Source organism: Sphaerodactylus townsendi, linkage group LG07 (genome assembly GCF_021028975.2).
Source record: "Sphaerodactylus townsendi isolate TG3544 linkage group LG07, MPM_Stown_v2.3, whole genome shotgun sequence".
Classification (NCBI taxonomy): domain Eukaryota; kingdom Metazoa; phylum Chordata; class Lepidosauria; order Squamata; family Sphaerodactylidae; genus Sphaerodactylus; species Sphaerodactylus townsendi.
Window position 1 is genome coordinate 93,763,494 of NC_059431.1, and position 14,599 is coordinate 93,778,092.

Genomic DNA, 14,599 nt, shown 5'->3' on the forward strand with positions numbered 1-14,599 from the left:
TAAGAACTTCAGTCCAGTCTTTTTAAGATAGGAGACCTTCTACTAGGGAGATCACCTCTCAGCTCTAACCTTGTTCTCCATCAGGAAGAGGGGGTGGACGTCTCCTATGGATACATCTAAAGAGTATTTACCTACGCGGCTTTCTGGACATCCCATTTGGCCCTTACCGCCAATGAGCTAATTAATTCTCCTCAGCATCTAGAGGTAATCCTCTTAGAAGTGCTTTTATATAAGGCAGAGTTCGCCTTTGTGTGGCAATTGGCAATTTTGAAACATTAATCAAGTATATCACAGACTATCTTGTAAAGTCCGTTAAGCAGAAACCTCCATACAGCACTAGAGGTGCCCCCTGGTTTGACAAAGAGTGCCATGAATTAAACAAACTAATTCGTGCATCTTACCAACAATTCAAGAGATTTAGAAATCCTGTGTCGCGCAATCAGCTAGTTCAATATAAAACTACTCTTCATTCTTTAATGAAAGAGAAACAGGTTCAGTGGTTTTAAATAGTGTACTCTGAGTTTACTAGACTACAGAAGGGCAAAAGCTCTGCAGGCTCCAGAAGACCCCCTGTGTGAGATCTTACTCAGGCCCCTTCCGCACACGCAAAATAATGCGTTTTCAAACCACTTTCACAACTGTTTGCAAGTGGATTTTGCCATTCCGCACAGCTTCAAAGAGCACTGAAAGCAGTTTGAAAGTGCATTATTCTGCAAGTGCGGAATGAGCCTCAGTCTCTTCCCAGCAGCTTCTGAGATTACTGTGATCCTGTTTGCATGTTACAGTGAATGCACTGACTATTTGTGTGCAGTGAACACTTCATTGTCCTGTGTATATGTGTGCTGAGTAATTCTGAATGTTACAGTAAACACGTGACTGAATCTCCACATTTATCTACTACTGGTCCCTGGATTCACTCATAAAGTGAACAGGCATTGGCTCCTTTTTAGAAGCCAATGTACACATGTACAGGCAGATGTGTTCACTATAACAAGTGAATAGGGCTTTGCAGTCCTCAGGGCCAGAAAATGAAAAGCCAAGTTTCAAAGGGAGGTGAATTTTGATACAATAATTAAACCCATATGCAGAATCACAGACAGCCTTGAATTCAAAGGACTCTTTGTTTAAGAACTTTTTTGGTTTATAGGTCCCACATTGGCTGTTCTCCTTTATTCTCTGAAAAAACCTGATGTTGGCTGATGTTTGTGTGGAATGAGCAAATTTTTAAATGACAGCTTTGGGGGAAAGCATTTCAGTTTCCTTCAGTGTGTTACCTGGGCCCTTTTTCCCTTGTGGCTTCTGATTTCAATATCATTTAAATATCCTATGATTTGCCCTCAAATTTGATGAGAAGAGAGAAAATGAAAATTAGCTATGATGGATGAAACTTATCTGTGAGTTTTAATATTATTTTCCCCTACAGTGAGAGATTTAAAAGACTCTGATTTTTTAAATCTAGCTGCTTAAGTTTCCAACAAGAATAATCTTCAATATGTGATTTCTAGGCTTGCTATGTATAATATTTTGGGGGGAGGGTATTGTTTAGCTCTATACAATATAACTCTTTATGGGCTGGGAACCCACTGTGAGTAGCACTCTTTCCTGGAGAAGCTGTGTGGAAATGATTCAACTGAAATAATATACGTTGCACTTTAGCGGTTCTTTTAGTTGTAGCCCTGTTGTATGCAATATAAATGAAGATTTTGATTTTATTGCAGGTGTCAATGCAGAAGGGAAGAAGATCTTTCTAAAAGACATTTGGCCCTTGAGAGAGGAAATCCGAGCTGTAGAGCACCAATATGTCATTCCAGGGATGTTTAAAGAAGTCTACCAGAAAGTAGAGGTGAGGCATAAAATAATGTATTACAGGCTTTACTTTTTTCAACCAGAATGTCTCAGTGGAAAGTACAATGATATCTCTCCCTTTATTCCTTCCAACTACATGGGCAGCTGATGTTCAGTTTATGTCTCAGCTGCGTTAGCATTTTTATAAAATGGATTGAGTAATCAATTAAGATTGAACTAGTGTGGAGTTCCCAGTCCAAGGAAGCCTAGGCTGGTGAGTGTTAGTGTTGTATTGGCAAGTAGTGTGTATTCTTTGACTGCAGTACTGCAGCCTACCACTCTGTACCACAGGACTCTTTTGTGAACCACCTTAAATTTGCCTATATTGAACTTCATTTGTTGACTCATGGAAATGTCAAGACTCTCCAAAAGCTCTTCACAGTTCGCCAAGAAAAAGCAGAGGCTGAATTATGTCCTCCCAATAATAAGCAAATAGTTTATGCAAGTAGTAGAAAAAGTCTGGAATGAATTATTTTCAAGCAGCTGGGGATTCTCTGGTTTTTGTTGCCTTCCCATGCCACCTGGAAGCTCTCTGTAGACAGCTTGTGTCAGAGGTGCCATGTGTGGCAGAGTGGCATGCCATGTCAAAGGCGCCACGTGTGGCATGTGTGGCAGAGGCGCCATGTGTGGCAGAGGCGCCATGCCCGGCTGCCTTGGCTTCTGGATTGGGCTGTCCATATTGCAAAACAGAAGTATGTGGATTTAGACCAGTGGTGGGATTCAGCAGGTTCGCACCACTTCAGCAGAACCAGTTGTTAAAATGGCGCTTGCAGACTACCAGTGGTTAAATTATTTCAGTCCTACCACCAGAACCGGTTTTTAAATTATTTGAATCCCACCACTGATTTAGACTACTTGCTTATGCAGGTCCAGGAATTCACCTTTCCTTGGAATAGAGCTTGGATTTTTAGGTTACATTTTTAAAAGCATGACGTAAGATTTAAACAGTTCAAACCTTCCTTGCCTTCCACCTTGTTGGTCCGCTGCTGCTCTTATTCTCCAGGCACTCATGTCTCTGGGGATGGTTCAGGCTGTTTGGGAGAAACAGAAAAGATTCCTGTATGTGAACTAGATAATTTATTTTGTGAATCAGTTTTCTCTTGAGCAGTTGTTTCAGAAGGTGAGGGCTGCCAAAGCAGAGCCTCCAAAGATGACCATAATGGTTGGGTGGGTTCATATGGGATTAGATGGTCCTTAGGCATGTTGGTCCTAAACTTGTGGTTTTGTTTTTATCAATAGCTCTGACATGAATGGATTCATAATGTTATAGAAATGTCATAATTCTAATTTATTTCCATTTTAGACAGTAAATAAATCATGGAATGCTTTAGATGTCCCATCAGACACACTGTATGCATGGAATCCAAAATCTACATATATTAAATCTCCTCCATTTTTTGAAAACCTGGTAAGTAATTTACTCTTCTCCTCGCTAGTTGCTGCTAGTTTCTCTCCCTTGACCCCTCATTGTTAAATTGCCTGTGTGTCTTGCGGGCATCCTGATATTTTAAACTATAGTAGAAGCCTAAACAGACCCAAAGGTACTCTGAATACAAATGGTTTTTGCTTGTAGCTGTTTTATTGGTCTGATTCTTTTTGTTTTTAAATGACATTGTACGCTGCATTGGGTCCCTTTTTTTTAGAATAAAGATGAGATAGAAGAGCCATGAATTAAAAAATCAGTTTGTCTTCGAACTGCTTTGACTTTAACTTTATGAAACATTTTTGCAATCCTGGGTGTCTGCTTCTGTAATGATGAAGGTAAAAAAGTGGGCTGGGGAGGAAAGTAAGCAATGTGAATTCCAGTACCAAGGCACTGTTGTACCATAGCTAAAAGGGAAGGTAGGAGGGCTTGGACTTGGCATAGAGGAGGAAGAAGCATGTGAACTTAGCCTAGGGCATGGGCCTGCACCACAATCCAGATCACCTATCCAACCCTTCCAAATCCACTGAGATTTGTAGGCTTGGAATGGTGTAACTCTACTCAAGATGGGTATTGCATCATTTGCATTATGTGTGCACTGAGCAGTTGCAAGCATTTTGCTCTTCGTTTCTGACTGCTGTTTTTTCTGCCCCATAATGGTTCTGATGGGGGTTAAAACCCCTACCTGTTTCTGTCTGGTCGCTGTGCAAATCTGCCTGTGGTAGATATCAGAACATATAAAGTTATCAAACCATATTAGATTTTGCAAGCTTCTTTTCCAGACCTCTGCCCTTTTCTGCATTCGTATATCCACTCTTTTACAAGTTTCTGGTACTTCATGTGTGTGATGCTGTTGTTTTTATAATTTCAGACTTTGGAGCTTCAGCGTCCAAAATCCATAGTTGATGCCTATGTCCTGCTAAATCTTGGCGATTCTGTGACCACCGACCATATATCTCCAGCTGGGAATATAGCAAGGAACAGTCCCGCTGCCCGTTACTTAACCAGCAGAGGGTAAGTTAAAGTCTCTGGATGTGTTCAGGAAGGGGTACAGTCCATTTAGTTTCTTCTTTTTTCCCCTCACTCATTCAGCTTACTTCCTTTGTGCTCAGTAACAGTCATGTTTGGCATTAGTATTATGCAATGGTTAGATTGTCACACTAAGACCCAGGTTTGAATCTCCACTCTACCATGGAAACTTGCTGGGTCACCTTGGGCCGGTTTCACATATACTCAACCTGTCCTATCCCACAGGGTTGTTGTGACAATAAAATGGAGAGAGGGAGAACTAATGTTATAAAAGACAAGTAAAACAAATGAAAATGATACACAGGTTATTTTATCTATGCATCTTTATCCTTTCCTTCAAGGAGCTCAGGGTGGTATTCATGGGGCCCCCAAACCCCAATTAATCACCATGACACCCCTGTGAGGTAGATCAGGCTGAAAGCAAGTGGCTGGTAAACAGTCCACCCTGAGAGCCTCACAGCAGAGTGGGGCTTGACCCAGTGTGTCCCGGCTCCTAATCCAACACTCAAAATTTTATGCCACACTGGCTCCAGTTCCCATCATTTCAGTTTAAGAATGATTTAAACTTTTTTTTGTCTTTATAGATTAACCCCTAGAGAGTTCAACTCGTATGGTTCACGCCGAGGCAATGATGCCGTTATGGCCAGAGGAACATTTGCAAACATACGTTTATTGAACAAATTTCTCAGCAAACAGGCCCCCCAAACCATACATTTCCCTTCAGAAGAAACTGTGAGTATTCCCCCTGTTGCTTTAGGCTTACACTAGTAAGAAGGGCTCAGGTTTTACCTCAGAAGCATACAAGTCGCCACTCAGGCAGAATTTTGAAGCTGCTCTTGAGCTGCCTAAACAGAAATAGAATGACTTGAAACATTTTCATGTATTCATTTATTGGAATACTGAAACTAACAAATAAAATCTATATAAAATTACATATAATATAGAAACAAGAGAAAAAATACAATTAGTGCAGTACCCATAAATATGCTACTATTTCATTAGCTCTTGTCAGCTCTGTTTAAAAAAAAATTGCTATCATTTCACAAAACATAAGATCACAATTATTAAATAAGAATGGGATTGCCAGTATATCAGCTGAATCTCCTGAAACAACGGAATAATTGTGGCATACTTTTCTTGAACTTTGACAAATCTGGGACAATGAAAGAAAATATGAGTTATAGTTTCCACTTGTCCCTGATTACAGCGACAAATTCTCTCAGCCCTATCTATTTTTTTTATACCTGCCACGTAGTAAAGCTGAGGGCATTTTATTAAATCTTGCTAGTGCAAATGCCCTTCTCCATTTGGGATTATACACATTCAATAGATAAATGGTCATCCATCCTTGTTCAAATGGGATTAATAAATTTAGGAGTAAACAGGTTTTCCTAGCTTGTCTCATCAGAACCTGGAACTCCCATTGGAAAAGTCTCATTTTTAGATATTTATATGCTTTATCACAAGAGAGTTCATATAAGGAATCCATTGAGACCCCCATCGTTTTGATTTCCTCTTCAATCAGATTACTCCAACATGGGAATTTATTTATCCATCAACATCCATTCAACAAGGCGGGGAGAATTCTGCTGGTAGTGAATTCTAAGCCAATATTTAAAAGTCCTCGGCCAGGTCATTGTCTCAAATGAATTCTGCCCTAGTTCTAAACATAAAGCTGCACATGCAACACAATTACGGAAGCCATTATGAAAAAATTAAGACTGAAACCTGTTGATTGAATGGTTCACAGCTCCTATCCCAGGGGTCTGCAACCTGCGGCCATTCTGACAGGGGCTGATGGGAATTGTAGTCCATGAACATCTGGAGAGCTGCAGGTTGCAGACCCCTGTCCTATCCATATAGTGGTCCAATATAACATTGAATACATTTAATTCAACTCGTATATATTGGTTCCCATCACTATTTGAAAAGCACAGTATTGCATTGGGGCTATTAGCAGCAATAGTAAGAGCAGAGTAAGAGCAGACCCTCCAAGTCAGATTGTAGCTAAAGGTGAAACCTAAATACTTGAATTGTTTAACTTGCTCTAAATTGTTGTTGTTGATTTTCCAGTTATATCTTTTCAACGGTTTAGAAAATACAAGAATTTTTTATTTATAATAATTAATTTCTAATTTGTTAGCATCACAAAACTCCATACATCATTAATAATCTCATAAGTCCCACTTTGGTACAAGAGAGCATTATATTATATATTGTATTATATTTGGGAGTACCCAGTTAGGACCACTTATGATCCTCCCATTGTGCATGGTCAGTATTATGTCTGAATAGAGTATCACCTGTGTTTTCAGCTGTGGAAGCACATAATACTAACTCTTGGCCAAAAAAGTGGAGGAGAGGACTCCAAAATGTAGATAATTGGCTCAGGAAATGTTGTTTGCAATGTTGTTGGATAAGGTAGCAACTTCTCTCCCCCCACCCCACACACACACTCCAGAATCCACTCTACACTATCAAGAACAGTTTGTTTGTTGAATCTACTGGGATCTGGTGGGTTGTGGAAGTGTCTCTGGTGCTTCAAGGCAAGCTTCTCTTTTGTGTTGATTGTGATGTTGAGATGTCACGTCATACAAGTGCTGAAAGCATCCGTACTTGTGAAGTGTGGCCTACCCCAAGAAGTATGAGGGCTTCTCCCCTGTCACATGGTTTCATTGTTTTCACTAACTGGAATCAACGGCCTTCTGTTTTCTAGCTTGATGTGTTTGACGCTTCAGAAAGGTACCAACAAGCAGGCCACCCTCTCATTGTGCTGGCTGGTAAGGAATATGGTTCTGGAAGCTCCCGGGATTGGGCAGCAAAAGGGCCTTTTCTGCTGGTGAGTAAAGATTTTAGGGGGAGTGCAATTGATGTTGACAGGCAATAGTATGTGACAACCAAAGTTTAAACATTTAAATTTTAACTTTTTAAGCACAGCCATATTAAATCTTTTGAATAACTAAATAGAGGAACTGGCATTTCTGAAAACATATACTTCTAAATGAAAGTAAGTAAGATCATCTGTGCACAATCTACATTCTGTACATTTTATAATGATACATATTTATACAAAATAATCCAGGCAGAGACTTACGAAGCCTAACTTTCTATTCAAGTTTAGCAACTGATATTAAACTGAATACAAACTGGAATTTTGCTGTTTTTTTAAAGTCAGCAGCAGCAAGCCTTTATTGGCATAGACAACAGTACAACAATAATAAAAAAACGGAATAAAAAGCATATACAATACAGGAAATAAAAGTCGAAGGAAATCTACTGGCATTTAGTAATTTCCAGGAGAAAGTCTGCCACTATTATTCAGAGAGAAGGATCAGGATTGTCCAACAAGTAGTGTAATCTAATTAAATCGGGGAGATCGGGTAAATGTAAAGGGGTATGATTCACATACTTGGATCTGATTTCCTTGAATCTGAGACAGTGTAGTAATTGGTGGGCCAGAGATTCAACTGAGCCATCATTACACGGGCACAATCTTTTAGCCTTTTCTTGCTTATTAAATCTGCCATGTAACAAGGCAGAAGGCATAACATTAAACCTGGCGAGCATTATGGCTCTCCTTTTGAGCAGTGGTTTGATTACAATACAGGTAGTGTGCCAAGTGGCCCCGTTCACTAAATGGGAGAGAGAAAAAATCACGGGGAGCACGTTTTAAGTTGGCTGCGACAAGTGGATTAGGGTAGAGAACTCTCTCTATCCAATAGTTGGACCTTTTAATTTTCTATAAGCTTCTGAATAGGACAAAGGGCAAAGTGAATCCACTGACAGTCCAATAGAAGCCATTTTTTCTTTGATTATGGAAAACCAGGGGTTGGAATGGGTGTCAGAGAGCAGACAGTAGACCAGGGAATTACAGTCCAAGAGGAAATGAATTTGCAGCCAGAATCTAAAAGCCCTCAGCCAAGCGAAATTTTGCTGTTGTGCATTCAGCTTTTTGAAATTAATTGGATGTTAACTTTCATGTTAATGTTGGGATCAGTTCTTGGGGTCTAGAAAATTGCTGAAATCTTAAATCTTTTCCCCATTACCAGTGCATTTAATCATACAGTCGTCATTCCATTGGAAAACTGGAATAGCTAAGTGAGGTGGCTGTAGTATTTGCATGGAGTTTCCATGTTGCCTCTGTTCCATAAGAAATGCCGATACCTCATGAGAGTGTCATAGTTATTCTGTTCACCAGAGCACTTGGCTCAGGGCAGGGAGTGTATAAGCACTCCTGCGTAGTTTCTGTATTGGCTGTTCTTCCCACATAGTTTCTACAGAGAAGCAACATTGCATAATAGCAACAATCGTACTGTAAGGTTTTGGACATTTTTTGAAAACTGGTTCTAAAATGGCCATTACGAAGGCCGAAAAGCAAATCCCAAGAAAAGGTTCTGACCCGTATAAGGGGAAGGGAAAATGAACTGCAAAGCCGCCAATTCTTTAAATGCTTAAGAATAAGGAAAAGAGTCTAGGAGGCTATGAATGGATCTCCTGTGAATATATTTCTAAGAATGCACTCCATTGGGGTGGGGGTTGAAATTATTGTGGGTCAGCATGAGGGCACGCCAACACAGGTGCCTCTAAAGTAGGCGTAAAGGGCAAATGCACGAGTGGGAGGAGCAAATATGGCAGCAGGAGGAGGCAGGCATGACTCTAATGTGTATGAACAAGGAAGCACTCCTCTGCCACAGGAGCCTGTGTGTTGTGGGTGGGTGCATTCCTGGGGAAGGAGCCAGCTTTAGTCGCTTTCACTGGGATTTCAGTGAAATCATGTGCCCTGCCAGGCCAGTGACTTACACCACCTCAACGTGTGGCACAATCCATTGGGCTGCACAGGGGATTTTCAGGTGAGCCAGGGGAACTTGCCAGTTTCATTGTTCCCTAGGCTACACCACCTTAAACCCTTAGGCAGCATCCCTGGCCACCAGGAAACTGCCTCCCCCCAGTGGATTGCCCTGCCCAAGAACATGCCTTGTCTTGTGAATCATTCTAACTAGGAAACAGAACTAAGGAACTGGATTAAAACCTGCTTTACTCCCAAGTTTTGGGAAAGATTGTAGTCAAGGATGACTGCTAGGTGGGTGGGAAAAATTAGGATTTTCCAGCCTACATTACCAGTCATTTTCCCTTACCTGATCCCCATGGCAGCCATTTCCTTCTCCTGCCACCAGGGGCTTTTTGTATGTGTGTAAAGTGCCATCATCACATCTGATTTATGGTGACCATGAAGGGTTTTCAAGGCAAGAGACTTACAGAGGTGGTTTGCCATTGCCTGCCTCTGAATAGTGACCCTGGAATTCCTTAGTGATCTCCTATCCAAGTACTTACCAAGGCCAGCCCTGTCTACTTCTGAGATTGGACTAGGCCAGAGCTTTTTAGTTTAAAAAAAATCTGCAGTAGAATATCATTATACTGATATTTTGTTGTAATATTAGGTTAACAGGTCCTCTGAATTTTCAATTTTTCAATGTCTAGGTTTAAACTGAGCTCTGCATGAAAACAGGACAGTCTACTAATACAAGCATCATGGCTACAGAAAAACTTATTCGCTTCACTGCTTATTTTCTCTTGTGAGGCGTTATGTGTTGCTTACACCATTTTCTGGAGCAATGTTGGGGATTTTTGGTGTAATGCTGAGGAGCTATGAATAATGAGTTTCCGTTTTTCAGGGCATCAAAGCCGTCCTTGCAGAGAGCTATGAACGTATTCATCGCAGTAATCTGGTAGGAATGGGAGTCATTCCGCTGCAGTATTTGTCAGGCGAGGATGCTGAGAGTCTAGGTCTGACAGGTCGGGAGCGTTACACAATCATCATTCCTGAAGACCTGGTGCCTAGAATGAACGTTCAGATCAAAGTAAGCAGATATTCTGTGCATTTCAAACTCAATGTAAGCCTGACAAGCACTCAAGATTTAAGCTTGTCTCAAAAGTTTGTCCCAAGGGTATGTGAAATTCTTCTCTATAATAAATATATCATTTTAATGCACAGGTAGTGACCAAACCATGTAATACTATGTAATATGTTGGAACTACCTAAGCATATGATGATCAATCTGAGTTCATCCCATAAAGTTCCATTGTCTGCAGTAGACTTCAGCAATACTGAAAATATTCGGTAATTGGATTAGGCTTTATTCGGGTGTAAAATTATCCGTGTACCCGAATTTCGTATTCTGTGTATTCCGAATAATTCAGGTCTGCCTGATTTTTTTTTTGTATTTTTGGTGTATTTTGGTTTTTTTGGTGACGTTTGGTTCAGGAGGTCCAGAGTAATGGACACCCAAAGGTGGTGCACCCATCCCCCATTGTTTCCAATGGGAGCTAATAGGAGATGGGGTTTACCCTTTTGTGGGTTCTTAACTTTGGAGCCCCTGAAACAAACCTCACCAGATTTGGGTGGTATCATCAGGAGAGTTTCCTGAAGATACCCTGAAATTTTGGTGCTACTAGCTTTAAAAATGCACCCCTGACAGTACACACCTTGATTGCATTGCTAGTAACACACTTGTCTCTTTCACATACTGATTGTACGATTTATTGCGATAACATAGTGCTTTGATCACCTAGGACAAGCACCATATATATATTAAGAATTACTGTTATTTTACATTTTATTTTCATTGTTACCCCTCATGGTGTAAAACAACTTGAAGAGCCCTTAAACAATCCTGAGAGGCTGAGAATCAAAACCCCACACTATCAGTGTTTGCACAATTTCAAAACAGGCTGTAATTTTTTATTCTTGAATGCCAATCCCACTATGCCATTTTTAATACCTTTATGTGGCACACTTGTCTACTTTGCAAAGCCCTTCAGTTTACCTAAATTATCACTTAGGGTTCCTGTCCTTATCGCTTCCAAGTGCTGTGGTCCTCGAGTTAAAAATGTCATTCCCCTCCCCCTGCTTTTATTTGACAAAAACAAGCGAGTTTGCCAATGGTGTGAACTTCTTTGTTGATCTCATCTCTCAACAGCTCGATACCGGGAAAACCTTCCAAGCGGTTATGAGGTTTGACACCGACGTGGAACTCACTTATTTTCGGAATGGGGGCATCTTGAACTACATGATTCGCAAAATGGCATCCTAGTCCCAACTTCAACTGAGCCAGTGTCCAATTGTTATGAAACGTGTAACAGAAAATTGCACTGTAATTGTGGATCACATAGCATCTAAAGCCTGATGTGAATTGCATACGTATGGATTGTATTATTGAAAGGGATATTTACACTGTTAAGACTCTGAGCTAGGCATCTTGACCACCAAACCAGCCTAGGTTTATTTTTACTCATCCCACCTACAGTACTTTGTCTGTTTTGTACAGGGAAAATAGACTGACAAATTTTGGAAACACTTGCTGATGCAATGAAAGAACTTCACCCCTTGATTTCAACTGATTAGACCAGTTGTTTCTTGTCTGGATTAACAGTCTCATACTAACAATTTGACTATTATTCTCCACTTTCTTTTAAAACAGTTAATTAGCATCTTTTTTTGACAATACTGTTGAAATTATTAAGAACTGCTTAACCATTCTTTATTAACAGTATAGATGCTCTCTCAAGCTCCCTCCACGTTCTTCCTAGCCTTTGCTTTAGGGGAAATTTTTGGAGGGGGGGGCACCAGGACCATTTATAATTAAATCTACTTTTAAAAGATCATGGTTTGTCCTTTTTTGATACTAATATTTATTTGGGTTTCTTGGGGTTATCAAAGTTAAGTACACACACACATAACATGTAAAGGCCTTGGAGTGTTAAAGACACTTCAGGTTAGCATTAAGATACTAAAGTGTGGAATTTCTGGTAGAAATGACTTATCATCTGTATTTTGCCCTGCTAATTTCTCCACACTGAAGCATGGGGTAGCAACTTCAAATGGCTTTGCTGGTTTAGAAATTGTATGAGAAGGTTCTACCAGCTTTTCTGCTTGCTTTTTGCCCAATTCCCTTTCTTCCTGTGGCTCTCATTCTTCCCCAACAATTTGTCTTTTATTAATATAAAAACTCATAGGACCCAACCTTTGTACATTATAGTTACACTGAATCAAGTATAAAACCAACTTCAGAAGTGCTACAGCTATAAAATTCCCTGCATTACAAAAAAAATACATGCATCCTAATTCATTTCATGAGATTAAATACAGATACAGCCACCTAGCCAGTTATGTATTCAGCTAGTTATTTCTTCAATGGCAAACGGCTTCATTGCAAAATCAACTTCTTTCCACTTTCGGAAATGGAACTGCTTCCCGGAAACTGTGTCTTCCACTATAAAACTCGCCACTTTGATGATAGGCAGGTCATCTAAGGTCATGTATTTCGCAGTAATGCCCCAGTCATGTTGGCATTCACTGCAGTATAACTTGCAGCATTCCTTGATGTTGTCAAAGCATTTTCCCGCTTCATGAGGCTTCGTCAAATAGCGCTCCCTGAAGTTCTCATCTATGACTGTGTGGTGGGCTGTCTGCAATACAAACAGCATTTAATGCCAAAATTCCAAAGACTCAAGAGTTTTCATGTAGTTAACCCAAACTTAAAAATGCCAACAAATACAACGTAGCCAAAACATTTTAACAATTCACTGTGTAGGATATAACAAAGTGAAAAATCATAGCAAAATAAAGAACATCTTGCACGAAGAGCATAATTCCTTTATGCTTCTACAATCAATATGAAGCTTTTCAACAGCATTAGGTTCTCCTGTAGAAACTACTTACTGAATTGTTTAAAACTTTTCAACTAAAGATCTCTGTACAGCATGTTATATGTTTTACATATTCACTGAAGAAGTGTAAAACAAAAAAAGACCACATCCAAATCCTGTCTTTGGCCTGCATGTGAGGCTTCTCTCCACACAAGACATGTTGAATTATGCATTTTATGCATGACACAATGTTAAAATTCTGGTCAGCACTACATGCATGACTTGTCTGTTCTACCTGCAGGGTTTTCTTTATTTTTGTATGTAGTTTTTGATTTTGTTTTATAATACACAGTGAATTGTTACATTTTTTCCCTGTTACAGTGGGTGTTTTGATGTTTTTTGTTTTTGTTATCTTACACTGTACTTACTGTAAGCTATTCATATATTTATGCAAGGATGATACATACACACTCATCACTTCACAGCTATGCTGTCAAGTAAACTTTTACCTGGGGGAATGAGCTGTCACAGACATTATTAGACTTTTCATTGGCTTAAATGTAGTGCTTCTCATGAGTCAGTCCACCTGTTCCACCACTGGTAATCAAATCATGACAGGGCATATGAGAAACCTCTCCTCTCTTCTAGTGCCATGTTCTCTTCTGGCTAAAAGCTAGTTTACTACTTAATGTGTTGAATATCACTTAAACCATTTTAAACTAATTCATGTGGATGGCCAACTGTCAGGAGTGCTTTGATTGTGTGTTCCTGCATTGCAAGGGGTTGGACTTCGTGGCCTTTGGGATCTCTTCCAACTCGATGATGCTATGATTCATCCCTATGATTCATCTGAAGGATGGTATTTACTGCACCAAATTTATTATGATTTTTCCATCCAAATGCTCTTGCCTCTGATAGAAGAAAAGGAGTTTGTCTTTATACCCTGCCTTACTCTCCTGTAAGGAGTCTCAAAATGGCTTATAAACTCCTTCCTCTCCCCACAATAGGCACCTTGTGAGGTAGGTGGGGCTGAGAGTTCTAAAAGAACTGTGACTAGTCCAAGGTCTTCCAACAGGCTTCGTGTGTGTGTGGGGGGGGGGGGGGGGATCCAGTTCACTGGATAAGAGTTTGCTACTCATGTGGAAGAATAGGGGAATCAAATCCAGTTCTCCAGATGAGAGTCCACCGCTCTAAACCAAAATATCATGCTAGTTCTTCAATGCAAATTTAAGGACATTTTTGCATCATTTCCCTAGCCCCCAATTTTTCTTTTCTTGCAGTAGAAATTGTTTATTTTGAACCTAAAATATACATTATTTTGAGCCTACATGGATACTATCTGCTTCATTTTTAAAAAGCAGCAGAAAAGAATGTACCTCCCCGCCCACAGAAACTATATCCACAGACCAGTTTTCAAATTCCTGCACTATAAATTTACCTCAATTACCCTGATGTCTTCCGAGTCACAGGCAAATCTTTTGCACTTCCTACACAAAAGCCTTCGACTGCCTGTCCTCGTTCTTGATGGGGATTCTTTTTTCTTGAAATCTTGCTTCCGCTTTTGTTTAATTTGCAAGTTTCTGATCTTTAAAAAAGTAAAAGATTAAAAAAATTAATTTGTTCAAAATACTTTTTGATTATACTATTTGTGGTCCA

At 39.9% G+C, this 14,599-nt stretch overlaps 2 protein-coding genes across 2 annotated transcripts in view; one reads left to right on the top strand and one right to left on the bottom strand.

The window, feature by feature from the left end:
• The window catches only part of ACO1 (aconitase 1), a 61,801-nt gene extending 49,844 nt beyond the window's left edge, over positions 1 to 11,957 (top strand). Inside the window, exons 15-21 of the mRNA XM_048503014.1 lie at positions 1,719 to 1,843; positions 3,149 to 3,253; positions 4,140 to 4,282; positions 4,882 to 5,029; positions 7,014 to 7,136; positions 9,970 to 10,155; positions 11,275 to 11,957. Of these exons, the coding sequence (XP_048358971.1) occupies positions 1,719 to 1,843; positions 3,149 to 3,253; positions 4,140 to 4,282; positions 4,882 to 5,029; positions 7,014 to 7,136; positions 9,970 to 10,155; positions 11,275 to 11,388 (944 nt within the window). The 3' untranslated portion in view covers positions 11,389 to 11,957. The remainder of the gene's footprint in view (positions 1 to 1,718; positions 1,844 to 3,148; positions 3,254 to 4,139; positions 4,283 to 4,881; positions 5,030 to 7,013; positions 7,137 to 9,969; positions 10,156 to 11,274) is intronic.
• DDX58 (DExD/H-box helicase 58) overlaps positions 11,484 to 14,599 on the bottom strand; it is a 32,336-nt gene continuing 29,220 nt past the window's right edge. The window contains exons 17-18 of the mRNA XM_048503013.1: positions 14,382 to 14,528; positions 11,484 to 12,763 (exon numbers count right to left, since the gene is read on the bottom strand). Of these exons, the coding sequence (XP_048358970.1) occupies positions 12,470 to 12,763; positions 14,382 to 14,528 (441 nt within the window). The 3' untranslated portion in view covers positions 11,484 to 12,469. The remainder of the gene's footprint in view (positions 12,764 to 14,381; positions 14,529 to 14,599) is intronic.